Source organism: Phodopus roborovskii, unplaced genomic scaffold, assembly GCF_943737965.1.
Source record: "Phodopus roborovskii unplaced genomic scaffold, PHOROB, whole genome shotgun sequence".
NCBI lineage: Eukaryota > Metazoa > Chordata > Mammalia > Rodentia > Cricetidae > Phodopus > Phodopus roborovskii.
The window spans coordinates 16,049,581-16,076,153 of NW_026126413.1; the positions used below are offsets into that span (position 1 = coordinate 16,049,581).

Below are 26,573 nucleotides of genomic sequence, written 5' to 3' on the forward strand. Positions count from 1 at the left end.
TGTTTCGCCATCCGTTTGCTGCCCATCATCCGCTCGCTCAGGACTTGGACCCTCCACCTGAGAAGCCAACCCATTATTCTTTATTCCCAACAAAAAGTTCCTTAATCATCAGGCAGGGCCTGGCCAGGGCATGCGGCTACCTCAGGAAGGCCATTCCCCAGGAATGAATTGCTGCTGGCACATTTATTTGGCACGTGGGGTGCACTTTTCAAACTGAATCCTTAGTAATTACTCAGGAGACCAACTCTCCTCTTCCTGTGCATTGCTTACACGTGGATGGTTTTTTCAAGAGGTCATCTACGCACGAGATTTGATGACTGCATTGCTTTTCAGTATGGATTTCATTGCTAGTGTTTGTTTTTATATGTGACAATGGCATTGTGGTTATGTGGTTTTGAAAAACCATTTTCTTTCTTAGTGAGACAGACGGAACTAGTTATGATGAAAATATAGTGGTAGATATGCTTAAGACACTGGAGGAGTAAGTGGTGCATGAAAAGTGTGGGTCAGGACCTGGCGGTGTTGAAGCATGGCAGGGAGAGTCATTGCATAATTTATGATAGAAAATTTATACAAAATTGTTGTTTTCTTGCTATGTTTAATCTGAGTATTTTTATTGGTTGAGCCTTTTATATCTGCCTGCATATAATGTACTTAAAACACATTCACCCCCAAAAAGTTTTAATACATTTAAATGTATTTAGTTACAGCCATACTATCCAGAACACACCCATCTCACCTAAAATATATTTAATAATTATTCATGTTCCTGGTTCTAGTTGCTGTTCTAGACTTAAGTGGTCAGAAAAATGTACGAAGTTCAAATTAGCATGTTCAAACTGACTGACCAGCTGTTCAAAGACATAATGGGGAAGCCCCCAAAGAGTAAACCAGAACACAGTAAGCAAAAATAGAAGTGACCAGCACATAAGGATTCATAGTGAGAAGGGCTCCTAGCAACCAGCTCATTCAAATCCTTTACTTTAGGATGGTGTCCAGTAAAAGTCAGGTCTCAAGGAGCTCTCAGCCCAGACTTAAGCAAAGTTCTTTACTGCAGGCAGAGCACAGAGCATACTGAAAACAGACTGTTAGGGAGAGAGATTCAAGTAACACCAACACGGTGCCGTGAAGCTTGAGGTTGGTGAGGTGTGAGTGCGGCCATCAGAGAGCCTGCAGGCTGCTTCATTTAGTTAGCAGCTTCTCTTGATGCTTGTCTGTGTGGTCAACCCACCATCCCTGCTGTGAATGTCAAATATTCACGTAGCAGGCTGTATAAAGACCTCATGTAAACTGAATCCTTCCAACAATACTGCCACAGGCCTTACAATCACCATCATTTCAGATAAGATGACGGGGCATGCAAGTTAAGGAGGTTGCCTCGGAGTAGACACAGCTAAGCATTACACTATGGGGTCAGTCGCGACATCACCTTTTTGGTCCCGCTCTCTAAGTTGCCATTGACCTGACACACCTTCAAGGCTTGGCCCTTCTTTTCGTTGTCATGATTTTTTCTGTAGACAGGCAGGGACACAATCAGAGGGCTGGGCTGGCACAGTGAACCTTAGAAACTGCCATCCTCATTTATGTGAATACATGATCAACCATCAATGTGGGGAATGAGGGTAGCCATGGCCCCTCCCATTTCTATAGTACATGGAGAACCTTGGCAGACTGACCTTACGATGATAAAAATGATTTTAGATATTTTGCTGGCTTCTACTTTAAAAGCCTACTCTTTAAAACAGGGAAGAGTTTCCTGACCAATAAGAGGTAAAAAGTAGCCTATAAAAACACCTTACCAACAAGGAAGAAAGACTACTGATTACCCAACATGACTTTTAGATGTGGAAGATGCGTTCAGACCAAAGGAAAGCACCTAAATGAGTCCATGGCCATTTACTTCCTGAATGCTCATGCTAAGGGTTTCTGTTCATTATCTCAATTAGTTCTCACTCTGCAGATGAAGAAAGCAAGGTGGGAAATACTGAGTTAATCATCCCCAGGACACACAGCTAAGTGATCAGCACCCGTGAGCTGAGAGAGGGAATCTCATCCCAGAGCCAGAGTCCAGCCATTTACTACATCGCCTTTCAACCCAAACATGCCATTTAACTGTCTCCAAACAAAGACCTGGGTTCCCAATGGAACATCAGAACTGTGGAACCGCGTGCCTAGTCTGATTCTACTGCCTACAGCAGAGGCACATAATAAGGGGCTGCGAAGGAGAGGGGAACTCGGAGATGAAGAGGTTTCTGCTTTTGCAAGGACATGTCATAGTGCCAGTCACCAAGCTGAAATCCAGAAGTAGGTTAGGATGAGTCTTTCTTTCCCTTTTGGGACGGGGGTAGGGGTAGGGATAGGGGTGGGGAGGGGTAGGGGTGGGGAGGGTGCATTAATTTTCAGTGTATTTGGTTGGTGATGCCAGCAATGTCCAAGTGAGAGGTGTGGTAGGCATTCCGAACTCGGGGAAATAATGGGCAGACTCGCACTGTCTGTCCAGCACTTGAGAGGGATCATGTGCTGTCACGCTAGAGAGCCTCCTGTGTGGACAGGCAGGCCATGACAGTTCACCCTGTACTCTAGCATGCCCATTGGCCTGGGAATCAACACTCACTAGACTCAGTGCTGTTGAAGTCACTTACACAAAGCAGGTGATGACCGCAAGTACCGCTCTTAGCATCCACACCGGACCGGGCTGCTGTCCGTGACCCAATCCGAGCACCCCAGGCCTAACCTAACCCTCTGACACGCCCCCGTGGTCAGTGTTGCCGGTGCAGGCCGGGTAGATTTCTCACTACACAGGTTAGAGAGCCTGGGCTTACAGTGAGCCCCAGGCCAGCCTGGGCTTCAGAGTGATCTGTTCCCAACAAGAAAACACACAAGCGGAAAACCTTTGGTGAGGGCTAAGCACTCTGGTAGCTAATTTTGAAGGACAAAAGAGACTCCCTAGTAAATTACACAGTCATCTAGATAAATAAGAATTAAAAGGAGCAGTAGCAGAAAAAAATAATAGATTCCAGAAACATTCCAGTGATTAAAAAAAAAAAAAAAAGCAGCAAGACTTTGTAAAAGTCTAAATGCTACAGAATTTCTAGTTTGGATGGGCTGGCCAGTAACGGAGGTTTGGGGATGACCAGGTAAGGGTCAGATGTGATTATTTTGTGCTCAGGTGCCTATACGACACCGTGCAAGTGTGCAAGTGTGGTGATTGAGAGATTTCTTACCTATAGAGAGCGTGTGTGTGTATGTGTGTGTACACGAACGTGTTACGTGTGTGCAGGTGTTTTTGAGTTGGTGCTTTTTTCCTATTGTGGGTTCTGGAGACCGTATTCAAGTCAAGCTTAGTGGCCAGCACTTTTACTGCACAGGTCACCTTGCTGGTCCCAGTGTGGTGACATGGGATTGGAACCTGGAGAGTGGGAGAGAGCAACACTGACATCTGAAAATGTACAATTCTTCAAAAGGACGGAGTCACCTAAGAGAGGAGGAATGTGATTGGTTACTTTTGCCATGACCAAATACTTGACCAGAAGCAACCTCAGGGAAGAGGGGCTTGCGTGGGGCTTACAGCGGAGGCAGCGCTGCCCATCATGGCCTGCTGGTGTGGTAGCAGGAGCAGGCGACTGTCAGCCAGCAGAGGGTGGGCAGGAAGCTGGAAGTGGTGGCAGGCTGTAAAATCCCAGCGTCTGTCCGCTAGAGCTTCTCCACAACTTTCGGGAGGAGTGCCTCAGCTGAGGGCCAAGTGTGCAACACGGGGACAGGGGACAAAAGGGGACGTTCTACATTCAAACCGTGTGTGCAGCAACGGAGGACTCTGGCCCAGCAGGGGGAAAAGAACTGAGTGGTAGCTGGATCGGGGAGGGTTCCAGAGCAAAGGGGTGTGGAAGCTGGAGTGTGTGCATGGGCCGAAGGAAAGAAGTTAGGGGAGGCACACAGAACAGCAACCTGAGAAAATCCGTCACGCAAGGCGCAGACCACTGAGAAAGGGAGCCTGGGAAGAGTGCTCAGCATCAAGGACAGCTGTGAGCGTACTCGCTCTGGAAGTCGGTGTGATATCACACGGAGACCAGTCTGCTCGCGATGGAAACTGTTCCATTTGGTGACTGACAGCACAAACTTAGCACAACCCCATCACTGATATCACTGATGACCCCCCCACCCCCCGCCGCCACGTTCTTGGCAGCCACATCCATCTGCTGACTGCAAACTACACAGGGCTTTAAGAGCTTTCTCCTTGGAGCTCTCCATGTGTCACCCTGCTCTTACTGGGCAGTTGAGCAGAAAAAACGAGACCTCACACTATTCACGATCTCTTTGGCGACTGGTGTCTAAACGAGTGGACATCTAGAACTCTCTGTCACCCTTCCTCTTAGTCATCAGGAGGTCATTATACCCTTCCCCTCACTGACAGCTTCACAGCTTCCTTTTAAGGTGTAGGTAATGGAACCCAGGGCCTTGCCCAAGCCGAGTGTGTGTTCTGCCACTGAGCCCCTTTCATTAGTACAGGGAGGTATTGAGTTATCCAGGCCCTTAGTAACCCTTCCTTCTGCCCTGAATGAAGAGAGGGAGTTATACATTACAAAGCTCGGTATCACACACTGTGCTGTATTTTCCACACACTGGCTCCTGCAGTCTTTACAAAGATCGTAGGAGGTTTTCAATATTCCCTCTGGGTTCAGCTTAAGGAGACAGTGCGAGTGTGAACCCTCCACAGATCACAGCACACCCACCTTCTTAGCTGATTTTCCTTAGTTCTGAGCTGCCTTTGCCCTCTCACCCACTGTGCTATTTTTAAGTCCCGGTAAACAAGGGATTAGAGAACACTGGTCTTTAGTGGCCAAACTCCATGTCCTTCAAAGCCTAGCTGCGACACATAAATCATGGGCTTTTCCCTATTTCTATCTTGGAAGGGACTCCTCTCCCCTGAATTGCCATATCAACTTCTCTAAGGGATTTATTATCATCACATTTATATTCTAATTATTTAAGTGTGTGATGTTTCACCCTTACTGTACTGTTTGCTTTTTAACAAGCAAAATAAAAGCAAACTAAGAATTAGCCCTCTGAAGTCTGCTTGCACACTTACCACATAGCATTCCTTAGGCTGATATTCATGACACTGCTCCAGTGCACCTACATTATCGGTGTGCATGTGTGCCATATAACTCTATCTGAAACAGTGCTTAGAAAAAATGCTTCCAACGAGTCTGCTTATTAAGAGATTCATTTTATTTTTATATGCGTGTATGTAAGACACTGGTATGCAGATGCCCTGAGGGGCCACAAGAGAACATCAGATTCTCTGAAGCTGAACTTACAGGCTCTTATGAGCCACCTCATGTGGGTTCCAGGAACAGAACTCTAGTCCTCTGGAAGAGCAGCAATGGCTCTTAACCACCGGGCCATCTCTCTAGTCCCCAGTAATTCACATATGATGTAGGATGTCCTACTGAATGCTGCAAATATGTGTTGCTTTTATTGGTTAATAAATAAAGTTGATTTGGCCAAGAGAGAATACATCTAGGCAGGAAATCAAAACAAGATACAGAGCAGGCAGAGTCAAGGAGATGCCATGTAGCCACTGAAGGAGTAACAAGCACAGCCTTGTGGCAATACATAGGTTAATAGAAAATGGGTTAATTTATAAGAGAGAGCTAGCCAGTAATAAGCCTGAGCCACTGGCTAAACAATTATAATTTAATAATAGCCTCAGAGTGTTATTTCATAAGCGAATGTGGCGACTTGGTGGGTGGGAGAGACATGGGGACCAGGTAAGACAGAGAAAACCTTCCAACTACGCATATCTTATGTTTTCCCTTGCCCTACTTCCCACAAAGCCCATAGCAAAATACTAGACTGAATCAATGTTCTTTCAAATCTTTTTGTCTTTAGTAGTCTTTTCCTTTTACATATATATGTATGTGTGTACACACACACACACACACACACACACACACACATACACACACACACACACACACTTATTTATCAAGGCAGGATCCTGCCCTGTTCAGGGATGTGTGTGTCCTCAATCTTAAATGCCTTTCGGATCATAAATGTTCAGAGAGCCTGGCTCCCCTGCCACGAGCTGACCCCAGGCCTATTCAAGAGAGATTCGCCTTCTGCTCCTTCTCATTCGCCTTCTGCTCCTCCCCAGCTTGATTGCTTCTGACCTAGTATTTTGCAGGCTGTCACTTCTCTCACATTCAGGCCAATGTATTTAGAAAAAGTTGGCTTCTGGAGAATCATTAGACTACTGCTTTACAGTGCTATCAGCTGGGTCTGTAAAGGACCAAGTGACCTTGAATGCCTCCAATGATGACTTTAGAATATGACACAGCTCCTACTTCTCATTTAAGGCTTCAGCTCTGCCTTGTGCCCACCCTAGTACACTCAAGATTCCTCCGTATCTGCTGCTTGAGCACGGCCGCCGACAACTAGCTGACTACTGCAGATCACTCCACTCCATGTTTACAGTGTGCAACTAGGCTTCTATTGGCTAATTAACATTTAGACATAGTAATTGTCTGGCATTTTGCTTAAAAAAAAATTCAAAACCAGTCATTTCAAACAGTTTAAAACATCAACTTCCTACTCAGTTATACTCACTTTTATCTAAATTGTCAATAACATTTGTCAAATCTAGATCTGTACTCTTTAAACATTAGCAAAAAAAGAATGAATCTTCAGTTAGTATTGCTGATGCTCTCTTTTCATTTACCCATTTAATAGAAACATTTATTCAGCATCTACTATGTAATAGACACATCAAAGTGAACAACAAAAAACTGGGTTCCCGGTCTCAGAAGCTGGGTAAGCAATGGAAGTCCTTACAGGATTCAGAGGGACTGAATTCAGTAGTGGTCAGGGAAATTCACCCCAAGAAGTGCAAGCTAAGTCGAGACTACCAGCATCTCTCATATCTACCTTAGAGCTCTGTTTGCTTATAGTTTGTGCTCAGTCCATCATGGTTGCGAGCATGGCGGCATGCAGGAAGGCAAGGCGGAGCTGGAGAAATACCTTGAGTGCAACAGAAGGTTGACCAGCACACTGGAAGCTGTCCTGAGTATATGAGACCTCAAAGCCTGCCCCCAGTGACACGTTCCTCCAATAAGGCCATGCACATTCCAACAAAGCCGCATTACCTGATAGTGCCCCTCCCTATTAGATTATGGGATTCCGGGCCAATGACATTCAAGCTACCACACATGGCAAGACCACCAAGAACAGCATCAGCAGCATATTGGAGCTGCCCGGGCCTAGAAAACAAGCTGTGCATGCCGCAGAGGTCAGAGCCGGGGAAGTGACCCGGAGGATTGTGGGTGCATCCCAGGCATCCGGCATTGAGGAGTGATTGGTTCTGCTTTGATCTTACTGTGACTCTGCCCCGTTCTTCCCTCTTGAAGGAAGAAAGTCACTTGATTTTGACTTTTTTAAAACAAGCGTAAGCAGTCTTTCTCTGTCCCAGCTGGAGACGTCATCAACCATGAAAGCTAGGCCTATGGCTTAGGCTCTTACAACTTAAACTGACCTGTTCCTGTTCATCTATGTGTTGCCACGTGACTTGTGGCTTTTCCCTGTCCTCTTGCATGTCTTGCTCCTTTTATGTCCAGTTGGCAACCCGGCCCCTCTCCTCCCAGAGCTCTGTCCTCCCAGAGCTTCTGTCCAGAAGTCCCATCTACACCTCTCGCTCAGCCACTGGCCAGCTAGCCTCTCATCAAACCAATTGCAGTGACACACCTTTACACACTGTAATCAAATATCTCACAACATAGCGAAGTCCACAGCTGAGAGATTTTGGATTTTTAAAGAGATTGGCTATTTTAAAGAGACTGAACTTTTAATGTGTTTGAATTAGTAAGGGCTGTGGATCTCTTATAGTAACTTATGTCTTTATATTGTGATAATAACATTAATGTGCCATCCTGGGTATGAATGAGAAAGATTCTCATTGGAAAGTGATGTGTTTGTCATAAAGTGACAACGAGGTCAGTTGTACTGTCCAGTTTTATGTCAACTTGACACAAGCTAGAGCTAGAGAGGAGGGAGAAAATGCCTCCATAAACTTGGGCCATAGGCCAGCCTGCAGGGCATTTCCTTAATTAGTGACTGATGGGGGAGGGCCCAGCCCATTGTGGGTGGGGCCATGTCAGGCTGTAATCCTAGATTCTATAAGAAAGCAGGCTGAGCAAGCCCTAGGGAGCAAGCCAGTGATCAGTGCTCTTCCATGGCCTCCGCCTGGCTCCTAGACCTTCGATGATGAACTGCGATGCGGAAGTATGAGCCCAATGAACCCTTTCCTCCCCATGCTTTGGTCATGGTGTTTACCACAGCGATCGTTACCCTATCTAAGACACTTATGATAGATGAAAATGAATAAAAGTAAAGATAAAAAGTAGGGGCTGGAGAGACGGCTCAGCAGGTAAGAGCTCTTGCTGATCGTCCCAAGGACTGGGGTTTGGATCCCAGCACCCACACCGGACAGCCCACAACCTCCTGTAACCCTAGCTCTAGGGGTCTGACACCCCTCTCCAGTGTCCTTGAGTAAACCACCCCATATGACATATGCAATGGGCAGACACACACGGACACAAAGTAACATTTTCTTAAAGATAAAGTATTAGACAAGTTGAAAGTGATTTGAAGAATTTATGATCTTGGAGTGGAGAAGGCTTTGTAGGCATGGGACCAAAGACATAATTCAAAAGGGGAAAGATTGCCATACCCGATCCATTCAAATTTTAAAGTTTTCTAGATCAAAAGCAAAAAAAAAAAAAAAAAAAAAAAAAAAGGAAAATGAAGCAATAATCTCAAACAAAACAAAACAAAAAAACCAACAACAACAAAGAAAACCAAAACAACCCGAACTGAAATACCTACCAGGGGTGCTCGACTGTCCCAATTCAGGGTCAACTCATTCAATAAGAGTTTGTTAAGTGACAATGTGGTGGACTGTTGGTAAAAAAAAGGACTTACTTTTCCTACCCTAGGACATTCATGCCACCTACAGTGTGAGCCCGGTTTGGGACTTGTTTTAGCTAGCAGAACGTGACAGAACTGTGGCGTTTCCCTTCCCCATTAACTCACAAGCCTTGCATGTTACCGCCCTGAGCATGTAAGGGTAAGCAGAGCTGCTGAGCTGCCGACTGGGCACACAGCCATCGGGAGGTGTGCAAACAAGTCAACACCAAAAAGCTGCCTAACCTTACTGCAGAGATTAGTTCACAATACCAACACTTACTGTAGCTCCTGGAAACTTAGTTACAAAGCACCAGTGTGGCAACAGGAATGGATCTAGCCCGGTAACTTCCAAAACACCTTATATTTATCATCTCTGAGTCTAAAACATGAACATACTTTTCCTCGTCATATCTCCTGCTTACAACCTGACGCTTTCTCCAGCTCACCAGAAACAGTTTTTGCCTTTTCACTTTCCACTGCTCAGAATGCTCAGCTCCAGGGATTTCCCGTTTCTCTTGGACCACTGCTCAAATGTCACCTTCTGTCTGGCCCTCACCAGGTCATTATGTACAATTTCAATCCCGTCAATACTGAATATCCCTTTTCCTGCTCTAAAAATAGCAAAATGTGGTTTTTCTAATGTGCAACAATTCTCTTTGTTTTTCTCTTTATAGAAGCTAAATTCCCCCAACATAAGATTTCTGTCTGCCCTGTTCACTGCTGTGTCTCTGTTATAGGACATTATGGGACCTAATACACCCTTAAATGTTTGGTACATGAAGACAGCATCTAGTCAGCTGTCAGTTTACCCATGAGGAAACAAAACCTTTTAGCCTAAGATGTCAGTGTTGGTCAGGCATAGAGACAGCCAGCATACAAACTCAGGAGTGCTGGATTCAGACTCCCAAAGTCTAGACATGCCATTTGCAACACACACGTTGGCATGTAAATCTTCACGCGATAAACAGTCATTTCCCTGGCTCTTCACAACGTTAATACAGGTGGGTTTTTTTTCTCACAGAAGTTCTACACTTTGTCTCAACCAAAAGATTATATTTAAGTTTGAAAAAGTGACAGGATTTTGTGACCAAAGTCAACAGTGAGAAGATATCACAACAAAACCCCCATCTGTAACTTCTTTTTATCTATATTTTTGACAAATAATCTTAGTTTAGCTTCTTGATATTTGTTCCTTCAAATCCTTTCTTTATTGAACAATTTTTTCCCCTGGCACTGTTGTCTGAAATTTGTGGAGGTTATTATGTGTTAAGACTTAGGGGTGCGATCTCAATTTTATTTAATTACAATTAGACATGGAAAAAAATCATTGAACTTATGAGTAACTGCTTTTCGCTTTCTAAGACTTTTTCAAAAGATCTTCTTACACCAGAAAACAAATTACCTTGTCTATTTCTTTATCACAGTCCTGAGTTTGTCAAGAAATTATATTCACCTAATAAATCACAAAAAAAATAAGGAAATGTAAATTATAACAAGAAGTTTCCACTTTCCACACTGGTAAGAATAAAAAAGACTTAAATGCTGAGGCGTTGGTAAAAGTGTTGAGAAACCACATTTATACATTTTGATGCTTTGTTATAACTTGCATTTTTTTGGGGGGGAGTATAAACGCGTGCATGTTTGAATGTAGAGGCCAGAAGCCAGTGTTGGACACCCTTCTTGTTGCTCTTCACCCTAGTTTTTGAGGCAGGGTCTCTCAGTGAACCTGAAGCCCGCCATTTCAGCTAGACTGGCTAGACTGGAGCTCTGGAGACCCACCTGCTCCCCTGCAGCTGCACCCTGCACCCTCAGCACTGGCACTGCAGGACACTCTTTCCTGAGTGTCTTAGCTTCTACAGGAGTGCTGCTGTGGCCCAAGCTCAGCCAACGCCTCACGCTTGCGAGGCAAGCACTCTACCCTCTGAGCCATCTCTCAGCTTATACAGTTTTTAGGAAAGACTACGAGAAGGACCGAAGGCCTGAGAGTTATAAATGTTCTTTGGTTTACAAATTCTATTTCTTATCCTAAGAAAATAAAGGTTTGAAAAAAGAAGGACTTATTAAGAACATTTAAGCTTGGCACAGTAGTGCATAGATGTAATCCTAGCACTGGAATAGAGGAAGAGATAGGAGAATATTAAATGCTAAGCTTCAGGCCATCTTGGATTACAGGCCAAATCCAAGGCTAGACTGCTTTACACAATGAGGACTCCCCCCCCACACACACAAAAAAAATAATAAAAGAAAAAGAAAAATATACAAGACAGGAGATATGGTACAGTGGACAGAAGAGCATGCTTGGTTAACAGCAACTACATCTACAATCTAATCTTAAGGTCCTGGCCTGTTTATTCCCAAGAAACTGAACTACCTGCCAAGCTGTCTTTCGAACAACATGTATCTGCTCTGCCAACAGGAAAACATATCTTCGTTAAATAAAAGCCTAGTGCAGATATGCCCAAGCGCCAGAGTAAAAGGAGCGAGCGCAGAAGGCCTCCGATGCTGTTCAGTATCAACTCTTTTGGGATTAACAGATTCTGAATTAAGTCACTTAAGTCCCAAGTCCTTAACTACTTCTGTAAATGATAGCTGTCTCAGTCACTGTTTTATTGCTCTGAAGAGACACCATGACCAAGGCAGCTCTTAGAAAGCATTTAATTAGGGTTTCCTCATGGTTTCAGAGGCTTAGTCCATTATCATCATGGCAGACAGCATGCTGGTTGAGATGTCTGAGTGGTACTAAGAGCTATCTTGATCCCCAAGAAAGGGAAATATGTTTTTTTTTTTTCTTCCTTTCTTTTCATGGAATACCTTTAAATTTTTTTTTTCTTAAATTAACTAAAATGTTTTGCAACCAGGACTTGCAATGTACCCTGGGCTGACCTTCAGCTCCTGACCCTATTGCCCCAGTCTCCAATGCTCACATTACAGAAATGCGTTACTATGCCTAATTATAATACTATATTTATTTATTTTGGGTTTTTCAATAACTCTGGCTGTTATTCTGCTTGCCTGGTCAACATGAGGTCTGGGTTCAATTGCTAGCACTCAAACAACTTCGAGGTTACTCTGACTTAAATATTCGACAGATTACAGTAGGTGTGTGAGGCGGCTCAACGCTTGTCATCTCAGCAACTGGGAGGCTAAGACAAGAGGATGATGAATTCATGGCCAGCACAGGCTTTACAGAGTGATCCATCCATCCATCCATCCATCCATCCATCCATCCATCCATCCATCCCCAGAAAAGTAACAAAAGGAGACGTCATGTCACTTCAAAGAAAAATATGAGAATATGTATCACTAATAAAATTCCACCTTTCAAATGAAAACTAGAATTTTGGAGAATCCTATCCATTACAGTGAACACTGCTGAGATCATTTGATAGCATATAACAAATATGTCAACATCAGAAGAACTACGTAGCCCAGCCACTAAGTTCCAAATGAACCGTGACTGATATTAAAAAAATTAGGCAGAGTACACTCTCCATTCAGAATGTAAGATAAACCGAGTGGAATTCAGTGTAGCAGAGTAAGAACACAGGGTTACACATTCCCAATCCCACTCCACAACCCATCCTTTAAAAACAGACATCTGTCCAACTTTGGTGTGATATCTGCCCATGGTTACCGATGGAAGCTATTAAAATATTCTCTTTCCATGAACATGATGTAAGAATTTCCTTCTTAAATCAAAATAAAACAGAGCAGATTAAATGCAGAGGTTTATGTGGGAATCAAGCTATACTGTACTGTGACTTCAGCATCCACTAACAGATAAATGGGGAAATATGCATGTAATGTATTTATTACTATTTGGTAAACCCATTAATCCTTTAAAACTGTCCCGGTTTTCATTTTACAATGGTTAACAATGGGCAGATATAATCGACAAAAACAAAACCAATGTTCCTAGGTTTTCAGCAATCTTCGAAAGGTAAAGGCTTTCCGATATTAAAAAGTTAGAAGAGTGCTAGTTGCCTCACAATGGAATTGTATTCTCTCTTCTTGCTTTTCTAAGTGAAGCCCTCCATTTTCAGGTACAGCTTCATCTGACATCTGTATCACATCCTGCCAAGAGACCAGGAAAACAACAACAACAAACCCGGCCCAAATAACGGGGTCACTGTCAGCGGAAGAACTCTTCAGACCCACTATTGTCCACTGGGTGCACAGTAACTGCGGGGACTGAGAAACACAAAGATCCACGCAGACGAGCGGCAAAGCACAACAGAAGCCTATGAAAGGCAGAAACGAGGACGGTTCAAAGTAGTTTTACGCACATCTACAAAATGCACAAAGTTCTTTTTTTTTCCCCCTGTTGAAGTCTCACTTCAGGGTAGGGCAGATCTGGCAATCGGGTAAGTGGAGGCATTGTTTCTGAAATCCTGCGTATTCGTGCGAAGAATTTAATTCTCTCACCATTTTGCTACTGGTCTGTAGCAGAGGGGTGTGGTTAGAGCTGGGAAGCAATTCGAAGCAGCAAGCCTAGGCTGCTCCAAACCGTGTCCAAGCAACAATTCTGGTGCCAAGTCAATTTGCCAGGCTAAGGGGCCGAATGTTTTATAGGAAGGAAGAAAATAAGAATCAAGTTAGAAAGCAAGGACGGAAGTAAGTATCAACATGAAAACGGTCCCCGGTTGTATATTAATCGCCCGGGACGCTAACGTGTGCACGAGGTGCCTATGAAAATGCTTTATCCCCGAGTCCACAGCTGCGGCACTTGCCATATCAGGGCTGCAGCTCTGCAGGGGACGTCGGCCTGCCTTTTGCTATTTCTTTTGGGTTGGGTCTGTCAACCACCATTCTCACAGACTGCAGCTGAAGCAATCGCAAACAAAGGGGAAAGGATGGCCTCCGGAGGGAAGCCTGGAGGGAAAGGCGGCCCCAGGTCGCTGCGCCAGGTGTGTCCCTACGGGGTCCACCGAGCAGGCAGAGTGGAGGGACAGTGCCAGGAGCATCGCAGGGGCGCAGAAGGGCTGCGCCAGGCCCCGTGGCAGTCGCGGACGGGCGACCCCACCTTGCCCACGGTCAAGGTTAACCCGCCCACCGCAGTTACCTGTGGAGGCCTCGCACAGCCGAAAGGCACAGGGTGATCATGGGCACGCCGGGAAGCCGGCAGCGGCGGGCGCCTGGTCCTCCGGCCGGTGGGTGCGGGAGGCGGGCGCTGGAGACTACGGGCCCGGGAGCCGAGAGTGGGCCTAGCGGCGCGGAGACCAGAGCGCGAGAACGCGGCGGCCAGCGCTGCCAGCGCCCTCCCACGTGCGGCAGCCCCACGCCTACGCCCGCGGCCCCGCCCCGTGCCCGGCCCCGCCCCGTGCCCGGCCCCGCCCCGAGTCCCTCGCCCCGCCTCCCTCCCTGTCCCGCCCCCACCTCCACCCACTCGGTCCCTGCTCCGCCCCAGGGGCGGATCCAGCCAGACCCTGCGTCCGAGAGCCCCGCGAGCAGCCGGGTGGGCTGAGGGGGCGGCGGCGGCGGCGGCGGTGTGCAAGCCGGGCAAGTTTGGGAGCCGCGCGACCAGCTCTGCCATCCAGAGCGCCGCTCAAGCCCTAGGACCACGGGGGCAGGCGGACCCACTTCCCGACGCCCCCGGGCCCGCAGCCGTCGTCTCGTGTCCTCTTGCCTGGTAAGGGGCTCCTATCTGGAAAGGGTGCGTTTCCCGCAGCCCCAGATGGAGGCCTGCACCGCGCACCCCGTGCAAACCCGGTCTGGGCTGGGCAAAACTGGGGTACAGCGGGGAGGGAAACATGGGGTGGGAGGTGGATGCTGATTGGAGGTGTAGGAGGGGAAACTTGGAGGAGGTTGGACAGCTCCCCCAACCCTGCATTCTGTTTTTCCCCTTCTGCCCCCTGGGCCTTCGTCAGTATGTATAATAACCTCTCTGGCCTAAAGACTAGGCTCGCCTTTAAAAGAAGTACAAAGCCAATAAACATCCCAGCGGCCAGTACCACACCCTGGCTGTGAATTAGGGATCCCGGGTAGCAGATTGCTGATAGGATTTAGTGGAAATAAGCCATTAATGCCGCCTGGCCCTGCGCCACTGTTTGGATGCATAGTATTCCATGTGAATGAACGCAGCCAGAAGCTTCCAGCTTGTCCACGAGAGCACAGCTACTGCAGGCGGGGCAGGTCGGTTTGTAGTATCCATCGCTTTAGACGGTGATATCTGAACAATGTGTTGGTTAAATAGAAACGCTGTCTATTAACAATGGTACTCAATGGTTGAACAACCTTTCCAGAGTCTTGTCGTCAGCAAGTAACTCTCAACCTACAAAAGTAGAGGAGTGTAAATTATTAATACATTAAAAAACAAAACAAAACACCTCTTGGAATAAAGGAAGATGGTCATTGTGGCTCGCCTTCTGAGTCAGCAGTACTAAATCTCAATTAAAGTGAGGCCTTCGAGGGTGATTCGCCCGGCCCCTGCACGCCTATACTTTCCTTGTGTTTGTATCTTATGCATTGTTAAGACAGAGTGCGTTCTAAGCTTTGCTACACATGTTTTCAAAACACGTCTTTTCACCTAGGCAAGCTTTAACATAGTTTAATAGTTCTGGGTTTGAATGAACACGTGGAATACATTACTGTAACAATTTGTGCTTTCTTGATGCTTTAAAGAGAGAAGGGATCAAGGTAATGAATATTTTTATTTTCATTGCTTTTAACATAGTATATGATCATTGATATTTTCTCCTTTTTTTCATCGAGGAGGTATTTAAGCTTCTAACATGTCATCGGTCAAGCCTTTGGTTTATGCAGTTATTCGTTTCTTGCGGGAGCAAAGTCAGATGGATGCATATACTTCGGATGAACAAGAGAGTTTGGAAGGTAAGCATCTGTTCTTTGTGTTCATGTCGTAACTATAGAGAAAGATTAAAATAGCTACAATCCCAAGTTTATGATTTTTAATAACAAAATCATAATATTTTGTTGACATGCTTAACTAGATGTGTTATTTCCATTTCCTGAGACTTGTTCTAGCTAATAAAAAAAATAGAACTATTGTTTATTTACTCAAAAATTACTGTCAGAAGTATGTCATCCACGTTCTAGGGAAATTTTTCTTCAGGGGGACTGTTACCATTGTTCCCACTTAACAGATGAGGAAATGAGATCAGATAATTTTAAGCTACAGAATAGTTACTGTGTAGCAAGCTGAGATTTTAAACCCCAGTCCATACTCTAAAAGATTTTTTTCTCCTCATTTTTCTAATAAGGAGAGGATCTCATTCAGAACACTTGAAAAAACCTTAGTCATTGCTATAGCACTATGTAAAAAAATCTAAGTAATTATACCGTGACTGAGCTCCAGCAAAGGCTACTTTGGGAGATGAGAGGATTTTGCCCTTGTTTTTTTGTGAGCTTTAAATCTTGGATTCAGTAATCTGTAAAGCTGAGCGGGCCTGGAGAAGCACCATGCATTTCCTTGATACCATCTTTGTGCTTCATGTTTATGTATTATAAAACTTTAATTCAGTATAGCTGTAAGAAGATAGAATGATATGGGTCCATAGGCTTGTGAAAAATTCAGTAAACCGATGTGGTCCGGAGACTTAATTGTTGCAATGAGGGCACATTGGGGGAGAGCTGAATAATTCCCATCTTCAAGTTGCTTCTCTTATAGAAGGGACTCATCTATTAACTCTGTGTACTTTCTTTGTAGATATGCTTTAAGTAGGTGCAAATCAGAGTTGGGCATTTTGTTCTAAATTGTCTGGTGAGATGATGTCTTTCCAGGTGGCAATGAGAGGATTAGGTGATGCACAGTGGGAGGACATTGCAAATTAGCCCTTTTAATATTCCTGTCTTTTTGTCCTCCCTGATGGTCAGAGTGTGTGAAGATGATGGTAGTTTGGCTATCAAAGAAAGTCTTGGTTGTGATTGCTCTCTGGCAACAGAGGAAAGCGATCATGTAATAAAAGATGTTTCTTTTCTAATCTAAGGCAGAATGGTGTTTTTTATGAAACAGAAAGAAAACCGAGAGTATTTTAAAAACCAAGATGCTATGCCCTATTTTTAGAATGGCATTCAGCCAAAAATATGTGCCTTCAGCTGTTTGTTATATATGGAGTCGGAGATGGTGCCAATTGTTTGTGGCTGACCCCTATTTTTGACTCTGTGAGTCTAATTTAATTGAACATGAAGTCATGTGGAGGTGTCTGCCCACCTTCTAGACATTTAAAAATGCCTGAGGAAAGGCTCCAGTGTTCTAGCACCTGATTTACCACTGTTGTGGAGCTGTGTTCCATCAGCTTTGAGGTGTGTTACCAGATTATGTCATGCACCCCTCCTAATTGTCATCTCTGATATCTACTTCACTCTTGATTGTTGTCAGCGTCCTGTCACTCTTGCAAGCCCCGCCCCATCTTTGCTCTTTCCAGTCCTGATGAATAGACTCCAGGGTGACTCTCGCAGCTCGTCACTGGCCCCTTACCCTGTTCTCCTCCCCTTGATCTCAACCACTTGGTTATATACTAGGTTGCGTTTCTGAACTGAGGGCCGTTCTGCAAAAGTCTGGAGATGTTTTTGAGTGTCACAACCTTTGGGGAGGCTGGTCTTACTGGCATGTCATGGGTAGAAGCCATAGATGATGTTAAACAGGCAACACTGCCCCAGACAGGCCTGGATAAGAAGGGACTGTCTGATCTAACGTGTCGGGTGATGAGACGCAGCGCTCCTTTCCTAGACCGTGTCATTCCCAGATTGTATGCCACCAGCAACCTCTATCTTAAACATTTGACCTCCTGACTCCTACTGTCTGTGTTCCTAGCATACTCCCCCTAGTATCCATAGCCCAACAGTTCCTTGAACAACCCCGCCAGCCCTTCAGTCTGTCGCTCCCATAGTTTCCTCTTTCTGACTTGTCTTAAATCCTGTGGTGGATCATTGTGATATTTTCTCGTACTATTTCACCCGTTTTGAAAAACAAAAACCTTAATTTTAGTTTTCTACCTACTGTGTCCATAGCCATTTGACTATAAATGAAGCAAAATGTACAGTTTTGCTGACTAGCTATATTAATTCATGACTGCAAACCTTAAGCATACCTTTAGTGCTGCTGGGGGAGCAGGGTGTTTGTTCCTCATTCATTCATTCATTCATTCATTCATCCTTTGTATTATCCTAGATAGTCATTTTAATAATCTCTTTATCTTCTGAGACCCCAGGCTTTTGCTTCAGCCTTTACCTTTAGATGCTTTCTTCACTGTATGTATGTATGTGTGTGTGTGTATGTGTGTATATATATACATATATATGTGTGTTTGATACACACACACATATATAATATAAACACGATCTACCACCTTCTACACTCCTTACATTGACTCACTGCCAACACCCACATGCTTGCCTACCTGTCCGCCTGTTATTATTGGTGGACATCTCTCTGCTGGCACATTTGTCCCATCCTATGTCACCAGCTTGGACTTTACTGTGGATTCTCTATCCCTTTGTCTACGTCATCAAGTTTTCACTCCACTGCATCATTTTTACCCAATCATATATGTACCATTAGTTCTTCTTTCATAAAAAGAAAACTGAGGAAAAGAAAAATGAATAGGGCTGGAGAGATGGCTCAGTGATTGAGAGCGATAGCTGTTCTTCTAGAGGACCTGAGTTAGGTCCCAGTCCATGAGTGGTTCACTCCCCCCCAATAGCCCTATCTTCAGGGAGATGTGAAGTCCTCTTCTGGTCTCTGAGGGCATCCTGTTCACAACCGGCACACACACACACACACACACACACACACACACACACACACACACGCAAATGCAAATAATTCTGGGGGCTAGATAGTTGGCTCAATGGTTTAGAACACTGGGTGATCCTCCAGTGGATCTGAGTTCAGTCCCAAGCACCCATGTGTTGGCTCACAACTGTCTTTACCTCTAGCCCTGGGAGATTCAATGCCTTCTTCTGACCTCTGGTGGCACCAGGTGCAAATATGATGCACTAACATATGTACATACAGTCAAAACACGCATACACATAAAATAAACATAATACTTTAAAATGGACATTCTTGTCATTGTACCCAGTCCCCCTTACCTGATTTTTTTTTGTCTTCATTTGTAATACAACAGTTTGAAGGAGTTGTCTGCACTTGCTTTCTCCAACTCTTCTATTTCTTAATTTTAAGAATTGTAATCCTTTATCTCCATCCATTCTACTTTCATTAAGGGCATTAGTGATTCTGTGTTTAGTTAAACAGTTCTTATTCTTTATCTGACTTACTAATTCTTTTCTTCATCCCATTCTCATGTATTGTACTTATCTTCTAGAACATCTCATAACCCTTGGTTATCATCCCATTTCCTTTCTTTCTCGCCATTGCTGGTTCCTTTTTTCCTGACCTATCATTCCTATAGTTGACTGATTTTTCTTTTGGTCACCATCTTCAGTCCTTTCTTTGGTGAGAGTATTTAACTTATTTGCCTGAAGTACCCCAAATGTATATGCTGACAGTTCTTAGAACTGTAACCCCAGCCCAGACCTTTCTGCTAAACCCAGACTTCTATATCCAGCTTCCTACCACACATCTTCACTTTCGAGTCTAGTAGGCATCTCAAAATTAACATTGCCAAAAGAGAACTCACAGTCCTCCTACCTAAAATCTGTTCTACCCACAAGCTCCCTCTCCCAGGGAGAGCAGCCCCAGTGCTATTTGCTTGGGCCAAGAACTTGGGCATCATTCTAGGGTCTTGTTCTTCTCATACTCTACATCTAACTGTTAGCAAATCTTCTTGTCTGTGCCTTCAAAAGTCAGCCTGCCCTTTCTTTCTCAAAGTCCCAGCATGAGTCTCTGGCCAGAACTCTGTCGATGGACTAGGTTGCCTTCAAACTCATAAAAATCCACCTGCTTCCACATCCTGAGTGCTGGAATTAAAGGTGTGTGCCACCACACTAGGACCAAAATGCATCTTGAGTCAGGGGTTAGAGAATATAGTTCAGTCACAGCGTCCTTGCCCAGTGTGTCTGCTGTCCCCAGTACTGCAAAAATCAACCAAACGAAACCATAAAATACAATTCGAGATTAAACCATCTTTTACTATTTCCACTGGAATCTCCCTTGGTTGAAACTGCTTATTTTTTGTAATACTGTGATAACCCCCAACTGGTCTTTCTTCGCCACTCCTGGCTTCTCTTGGACTACCCAAACACATCCATCTCTTAAGACTGGCAGATTCTGTTATTCTCTATGTAGAATCCTGCCAGGACTCCTTAGGTTCCTTAGTCATTGTATAAAGGATCTATGGAATTTGGACATATTGTCCACCTGCTGTTTTTCATTTGCTTTCAGCCAAATTATCTTCCTTACTGGGGAGGCCTCAGACCCTTGTGCCTAAAGGCTTTTTTTGTTCTGCCTGCTTCCTTGGCCTGGAACAGCCTCCGTCATCTGTACCTGCTGTAATGGTAACACTTCCATCCCTTTGGAGTCTGCCAGATTTCTTGTTCAAGGAGGCCTGCCCTGAACTCTAAGTTAAATCTGTGTCCCTGCTCAGCTCCTGTCCTCCCCATCCTCCTTACCCTTGTTTCTTATTTATAGTCCTTGTCCTCTGCTCCAAGAAGTTAAGGTTCTATTCTGTGTGATGATTCACTGGTAGAGCAAGTATCTAGAAAGGGGACTGACATTTGATAGGTGCTCCACATGTGTTTGTTGAATTGAATTCCATAATCCTAGGTTGGTATTTATCTGGTCTCTATCTTGGTTTCTGCATCTACTGGGCAGGATTCATCAACCCCTCCCCATAGAATGTTTCCGTAGTGAATCTTTCCTGTCTGTTTAGCTCTGAAGTTCCATGGCCTGGTTTGCAGTTAATGGCTTGTTTTTGTTCTCTCGATCTACTTTTGTATTCGGGAACTTATGTTTAGGTTTTGCTGTTTTGGTTTTGGTAGCCAGGTGATAGGCAGGAGAAATGCTCTCTGCCCTAGATCTGATCATTTTAAATTTCCTTGAAAGTTAAAGTATGATATTTTACTGCAGACAAAGAAGCCAACAGATTCCACTTGTTGGCCATCTACTACTTGCCAGACTTTGTTAAAGCCAAAGATGAATAAGATAATAGACCCTGTCCTCCAGGAGATAGTCTGGCATGAGATACATGCATGCCATGGTATATGACATGGAACAATCTTTCCCGTACTAGAACCCCACAGAGTACACGGTGTGGTAGAGAATGAGAGTCTGATGCAGGATGGGGGGGGTGCAAGAGTAAACAGACACACATGCATACATTTTTATTATTGTATGTGTCGCGGCACCAAGAACAAATTTTCTTGCAGCCCAGCATTTTACATGCAGCTTTATCTGCTTGGGAGAAATAGAAAAGGAGAAAACCACATTTTTTGTAGTTGTAGCTACTGAGGAGGCCAAAATATCAAAACACAGAGGGGAAAAGAAGAAAGTTTTAGACTTCGGTAAATAGATTATTTTCTCCCTAAAAGACGCTTTTACTTCTTACTGCGTAGAACTTGGTGCTTTATTCAGGCCCTTCCTAAGGAGAATCTTTCTGTGGCTGCTGAAAGTAATAGTACTTATTTTATGATAGGGATACTTTTCTCAAGACCACAATTAAAACGTTAAGTAGCTTCTAAAAGTCTCATAAAATGTACATGGACCTATTCAGGAGTGTTAGAAGGGCAGCGGTTATTTTGGCCACATGCTTATTTTCTTTTCCAGCTGGAGAGCGATCAGGATAAGAACCGGTCTTGTCCCCTCAAAGGGTCCTTGCAGAGAGGACAAAGTGCGTCTCTTCACAGCTTCAGCCGTGGGCTGCTCAATTGTGTATGTCGTTTGAGTGGGAGCCCACCTGGTTCCCTGTTCTAGGCTGTTCCCAGCCTTCCTCCCAGCCTTTTCGTGCTAAACACAGACAGTTATTTTCCTTCACTAAATCCTTGAAAGCCCTCCGTTTGCCAGTTGCAGAGTCCCACTCTTTAAAAATGTCATTGAAGCTGCCTTGTGATCTGTTAAGTCTTTGATTCTTACATAATCTCCCTCCGTGTCTTTGCATCATTCTGTGCCTTGTACCCTTGTACCAACCAGTTACTTTGTCCTCCGCCGAAAATAGATGAGGCGACTGTCATCGTTTAGCATGCTACGTACTTTGCTTTAGAATATGGACAGTGATCTGTTTTCCCTGTTATGTTTATTGCAATGCTTGGAGCACCTTGACCAGAACTTTACACATAGCAGGCATGCAGTAAATTTGCATACATGAATGAATATTTTAAAACACACCTATTTTTATGTTACTGTGCCAGGATTAATATTTGGTGACTGCCTTGGGCCAGGCATTATGCTTCTGTTACTAATTTCCATTGGGTTGAAAGTCTTGTTTTTCATATATAAATGATGTATAACAATTTAAGTTTGTCTAATGCATTAGATGTTAGTATTGGAACATAAGATACTAGTGATATGCTCTTCTTTCTGGTAGCCTTCAACAAGACTATGATGTACTATGTATGTTCAGAAATTATACTCTGGCTAACACCGTCCAGTGAGAAAGAAGAGACCACTGTCTTTTTCTGATAGCTCGTTTATAAATAGAAATTTCCATGCAGCTGGACCAATTAGTATTCCTCCTGTTCTTTGACCATAAACCCTGATTTACCAGAGATTACATTTCTGTAAGGAAAAACCGAAGGTTCCTTTTTAAAGTTGCTAATCTCCCTGCCCTTATTTTATTTCAAGTTGCAATTCAGTGCTTGGAGACAGTTTTTAAGATCAGTTCAGAAGATACACATCTAGCAGTTTCACAGCCTTTGACAGAAATGTTCTCAAACTCCGTCTGTAAGGTATGTTGGCATTTTTTTTTCCTTCTCAATAGTATTTGATGCAAGTATGATCCAGTTTTATCTTGAGATTTTTTCCTTTCTTTTCTTTCCTTCCTTCCTCCCTTTCTTTCTTTCCTTTTTTTCGAGACAGGGTTTCTCTGGGTGGCCCTGGCTGTCCTGAAACTCACTCTGTAGACCAGGTTGGCCTTGAGCTCAGAGATGCACCTGCTTCTGCTCCTGAGTGCTAGGATTAAAGACATGCCCCACCATTGCCCAGCTTGTCTTGGGCTCTTAATAGTTGAGGGGACAGGTCTACAAGTAATCAGCTTCCTCCTGGATATTATTTAGTAACTAAAACATACCTCACTTAATGTGCTTTAGATGTTCATATCAGCAGCTGGTCTCACAGTCTCACCTTGCCTACCTTGAAGTCTTTCACAGTGTATTGTTGAAGTTCCAGTGGTGCTGGAGAGATTGCTCAGCGGTTAAGAGCACATACTGCTGGTGCAGAAGACCAGGCTTGTGTTCCCAGCACCCACTTCGGGTACTCTATGCTAGTGTTGTACCCAAGTTTAGCATGATGGGGAGCTTGGGAGTGATGCTGGCACAGGAGGTGTTAGCTTCAGCTTTGAGTGGATGCTTTGACAGTACATTAAGTTGTGTTCCCCATTAAGCTGTGTTTCTAGGACTTGTTGGCAAGAGAGTCTTGAAGTACTTGCATTAAAGATGGAATTTGGTTGTTCTAGACTTAGAAGAGAATAATCTAGGTGCAGGTTACCTCGCCAAGCAAATGAGCTTGTAGGGCAAGATGTGAGGAGTTGCGTGTCTCTGCTCTCCTTTGTCTTTTCTTTAAGATAAACTGTCATTTCACCGTGTCTGAGTTTGTGGCTTCCTGAGGCACCCTGTTTTAGTTGCTAAATAAGAGCATGGCTAAAGCAGATCTTTATGCCCAGTTTCCCACGGGCTGTGCATTAGACAGCAGTTGGAATTTGCTTGCTCTCAAACTAGTGTCTCCACAGACAGTTCTGAAGGCATCACCACTAATTACCATGGTTACTGTCTTCCAGGAAAAGCCACTTGACTTTTATACTCTCCTTGAATAAAGCTCTTTAGCTGGAGCTTTCTGGTTGCACCTCGTTGTGGGAGATTTGTTGTATATTCTTTTAAAACGTGACTTGGTGGAGACTAACTCCCTGTGACATCTTCAGGATATTATTTGTGGTAGCATCATCTTTTAGTGCCCAGGTCCACACCTGAGCTTCTACTCAGCGTGTTAATACTTTGCAGTACAGGAAGTCTAAAGTGTGTGGAAGCAGCATTGACACCATTGTGATGAAAGAGTTTGTCTCATCAAATATATTTGAGTGTGGCATTAGTCACTTTAATGTTAGGATGCTGCTTTTTATTCCTGCCCCCTAGCTTGGTTTATACATATACAAAGTGGACTCGTTCCTTTATTTAAAATATATAACAATTGCCAACACATTTTAAGGTGTTCAGAATTACTTTCAATATAAAGAATTACTTTTCAATATAAAACTGTGATTTCATTTTAAAAGTTAAGGGGTTGGGAAAAAATTATAATCAAATTTCCATTAGGCCATTTTTTTTTCTGACCCAAATGATTCATTTTTTAAAATTAATAAACTGCATAGGTTTGTTGGGAGTTGTGAAATGCTAAATGCATATAGAGTCATAGGGACTGTAGTTAGGCAGTGACTACTCCTGAGTTCTCCACTTAGTGTCTGTGTCTTTTTAATTTAATAGTCTATGCTTTACAGAGAAGGTTTTTTGGTTTGTTTGTTTGGTGTTTTAAATGTTTATTTATTTATATGTCTTTTTAGGTATGAGTGCTCTGTCTGCAGGTATATCTGAATGCCAGAAGAGGGCACCAGATACCGTTCTAGATGGTTGTGAGCCACCATGTGTGAATTGAACTCAGGACCTTTGGAAGAGTAGCCTGTGCTCTTAACCACTGAGCCATCTTTCCAGCCCTGTTTGGTGTTTTTGCTGTTGTTGTTTTTTGTTTGTTGTTTGGTTGGTTTTTTTTTTTTCAAGACAGGGTTTCTCTGTGTTGCCCTGGTGGTCCTGGAACTCACTATGTAGACCAGGCTGGCCTCAAACTCAGAGATCCACCTGCCTCTGCCTCCCAAGTGCTCAGGATTAAAGGTGTGCACCACCACTGCCTGGTTTTTTGTTTGTTTGCTTGTTTTTGTTTTGTTTTTTAAGACAAAAGTCAAATTCTTTGTCAGTGATTTTAGCAAAGTACATTTCCATGTTCAGTTTGTCAATTTTCTTGAAACTTTAGGTCAGACGGATTACCTTGTATTTTAAGGATAGTATATTGGCATAAAGGTTACATATTATTCTTTTTTTTTCAATATTGTAGACTTATTTTTAACTTTGGAGTGAAGTTAAAAATGATATAATTTTGTAAAGGTCTTCCATAAATGCAAAGATACACATGTTTCCACTGTCATTCAGAGTTTACCTGAATGTTCAGTTTACTTTTAGAAGCACCTTTGGTTTTAAATTCATCCCTGAGAGGTTTACAGATGGTAGCAGGTGCTGGTACAGAATTTCATGCTATTGTTCATCTTACTCGTTAGTTACTATTTGACTATTGTTTAAAACACTGGACAATACGGAGACATAAGGAAGAGACTGAAATGTTTATTTCCAAATACTAATACTGTTAGCTTTTGGCATACACCGTCTCAGTCTTTGTGTGTGAACCTGTGTGTGCGCACATTTTTATATGTCTTTAAATGACCACATTATAGATGTCCTTTTAATTGATGACTTAAGATATGTGTCTTAGGATAACAAACACTCTGTTTGCAAAGTTTCTACTTCTGTTCTTGTTCTTTGTATATCAATTCCTTATTTTGTGAAATGGGATTTCTGATATGGGAAAAACATTTGGGGTAGAGGAGAACGCTGGACCTGCAATTCTGACTCCAAGGCAGTAAACCATAGGGTTGATGCCTGTCTGGGTTATCAAGTGTGTTCAGGGATGACCTAGGCATCTTAGTGTGAAAGAGCCTACTTCAAAGTAAGTGAAAGGGGCAAAACCAGCCTGCTGGCGGTGCAGCTCAGTGGTTTGCTCTTGTCTAGCATTTGTGAATCACAGAACTGAGAAAACAGCTGGTTCTCGGGTACCTAGTATCTAGAAAAGTTCAAACAAATCATATTTCTAATAAAAGTACATGGGGGGACTTTTTCCCATTTCTTGTTAACACTGGCTTGGGTGTTACATTTAGTGAAATGCAAGCACAGACAAGTTACTAAAATGTGTGCAATTGTGATTATTTATAGATTTCTGGTGATTTTTTTATTTAGCTAAAAAGAGACACATTTTGATATCATTTCAGAATGACATTCTGCCCCTTTCAAACTCAGTGCCTGAAGATGTGGGAAAGGCCGACCAATTGAAAGATGAAGGTAAATACTGCAGAAGTCGCCTTCTGCCACCCTGGAGACAGCAGCCCTGAGCTGATAGCATCACAGTTTGCACTGTTGGGACTGCACGGCTGTAAATCCCTGTGGCACTTGCCGGGCAGATCTGAATGTGATGGCTAAGGGCCCCGGTGACACCGATTGCCTTGTCAACACCAAGGCAATCAAGACTAGCCAATCTCTTGTAAGCTTCGCCCAAAAAGTACCTTATAGGCTATTTACTCGGAAATGCGTTTGCTATTTGACTCAAATTCCTCTTTCTTTTTCATCAAGAAGCAGCAATTAATTTTAAGTGTAATTTAAACTTTCAAATAATTAATGCTTTTAAAGAGATTTCTGAAATTCATTCCTGCTCTCATATGGCACCTGCC

At 43.7% G+C, this 26,573-nt stretch overlaps 2 protein-coding genes across 4 annotated transcripts in view; one reads left to right on the plus strand and one right to left on the minus strand.

The window, feature by feature from the left end:
* Positions 1-14,148, minus strand: part of Nln (neurolysin) — an 83,058-nt gene extending 68,910 nt beyond the window's left edge. The window contains exon 1 of the mRNA XM_051182874.1: positions 14,024-14,148. Coding sequence (XP_051038831.1) covers positions 14,024-14,064 — 41 coding nt within the window. The 5' untranslated portion in view covers positions 14,065-14,148. The remainder of the gene's footprint in view (positions 1-14,023) is intronic.
* Positions 14,149-14,437: 289 nt separating this feature from the next.
* The window catches only part of Sgtb (small glutamine rich tetratricopeptide repeat co-chaperone beta), a 30,219-nt gene continuing 18,083 nt past the window's right edge, over positions 14,438-26,573 (plus strand). The window contains exons 1-4 of one of the 3 annotated variants that reach the window (XM_051182875.1): positions 14,438-14,590; positions 15,673-15,792; positions 22,661-22,764; positions 26,118-26,187. In XM_051182875.1, the coding sequence (XP_051038832.1) occupies positions 15,693-15,792; positions 22,661-22,764; positions 26,118-26,187 (274 nt within the window). In that variant the 5' untranslated portion in view covers positions 14,438-14,590; positions 15,673-15,692. Of the gene's footprint in view, positions 14,591-15,672; positions 15,793-20,304; positions 20,380-22,660; positions 22,765-26,117; positions 26,188-26,573 lie in introns of those variants that run through there. The other 2 variants (XM_051182876.1, XM_051182877.1) reach the window with 2 other exon arrangements.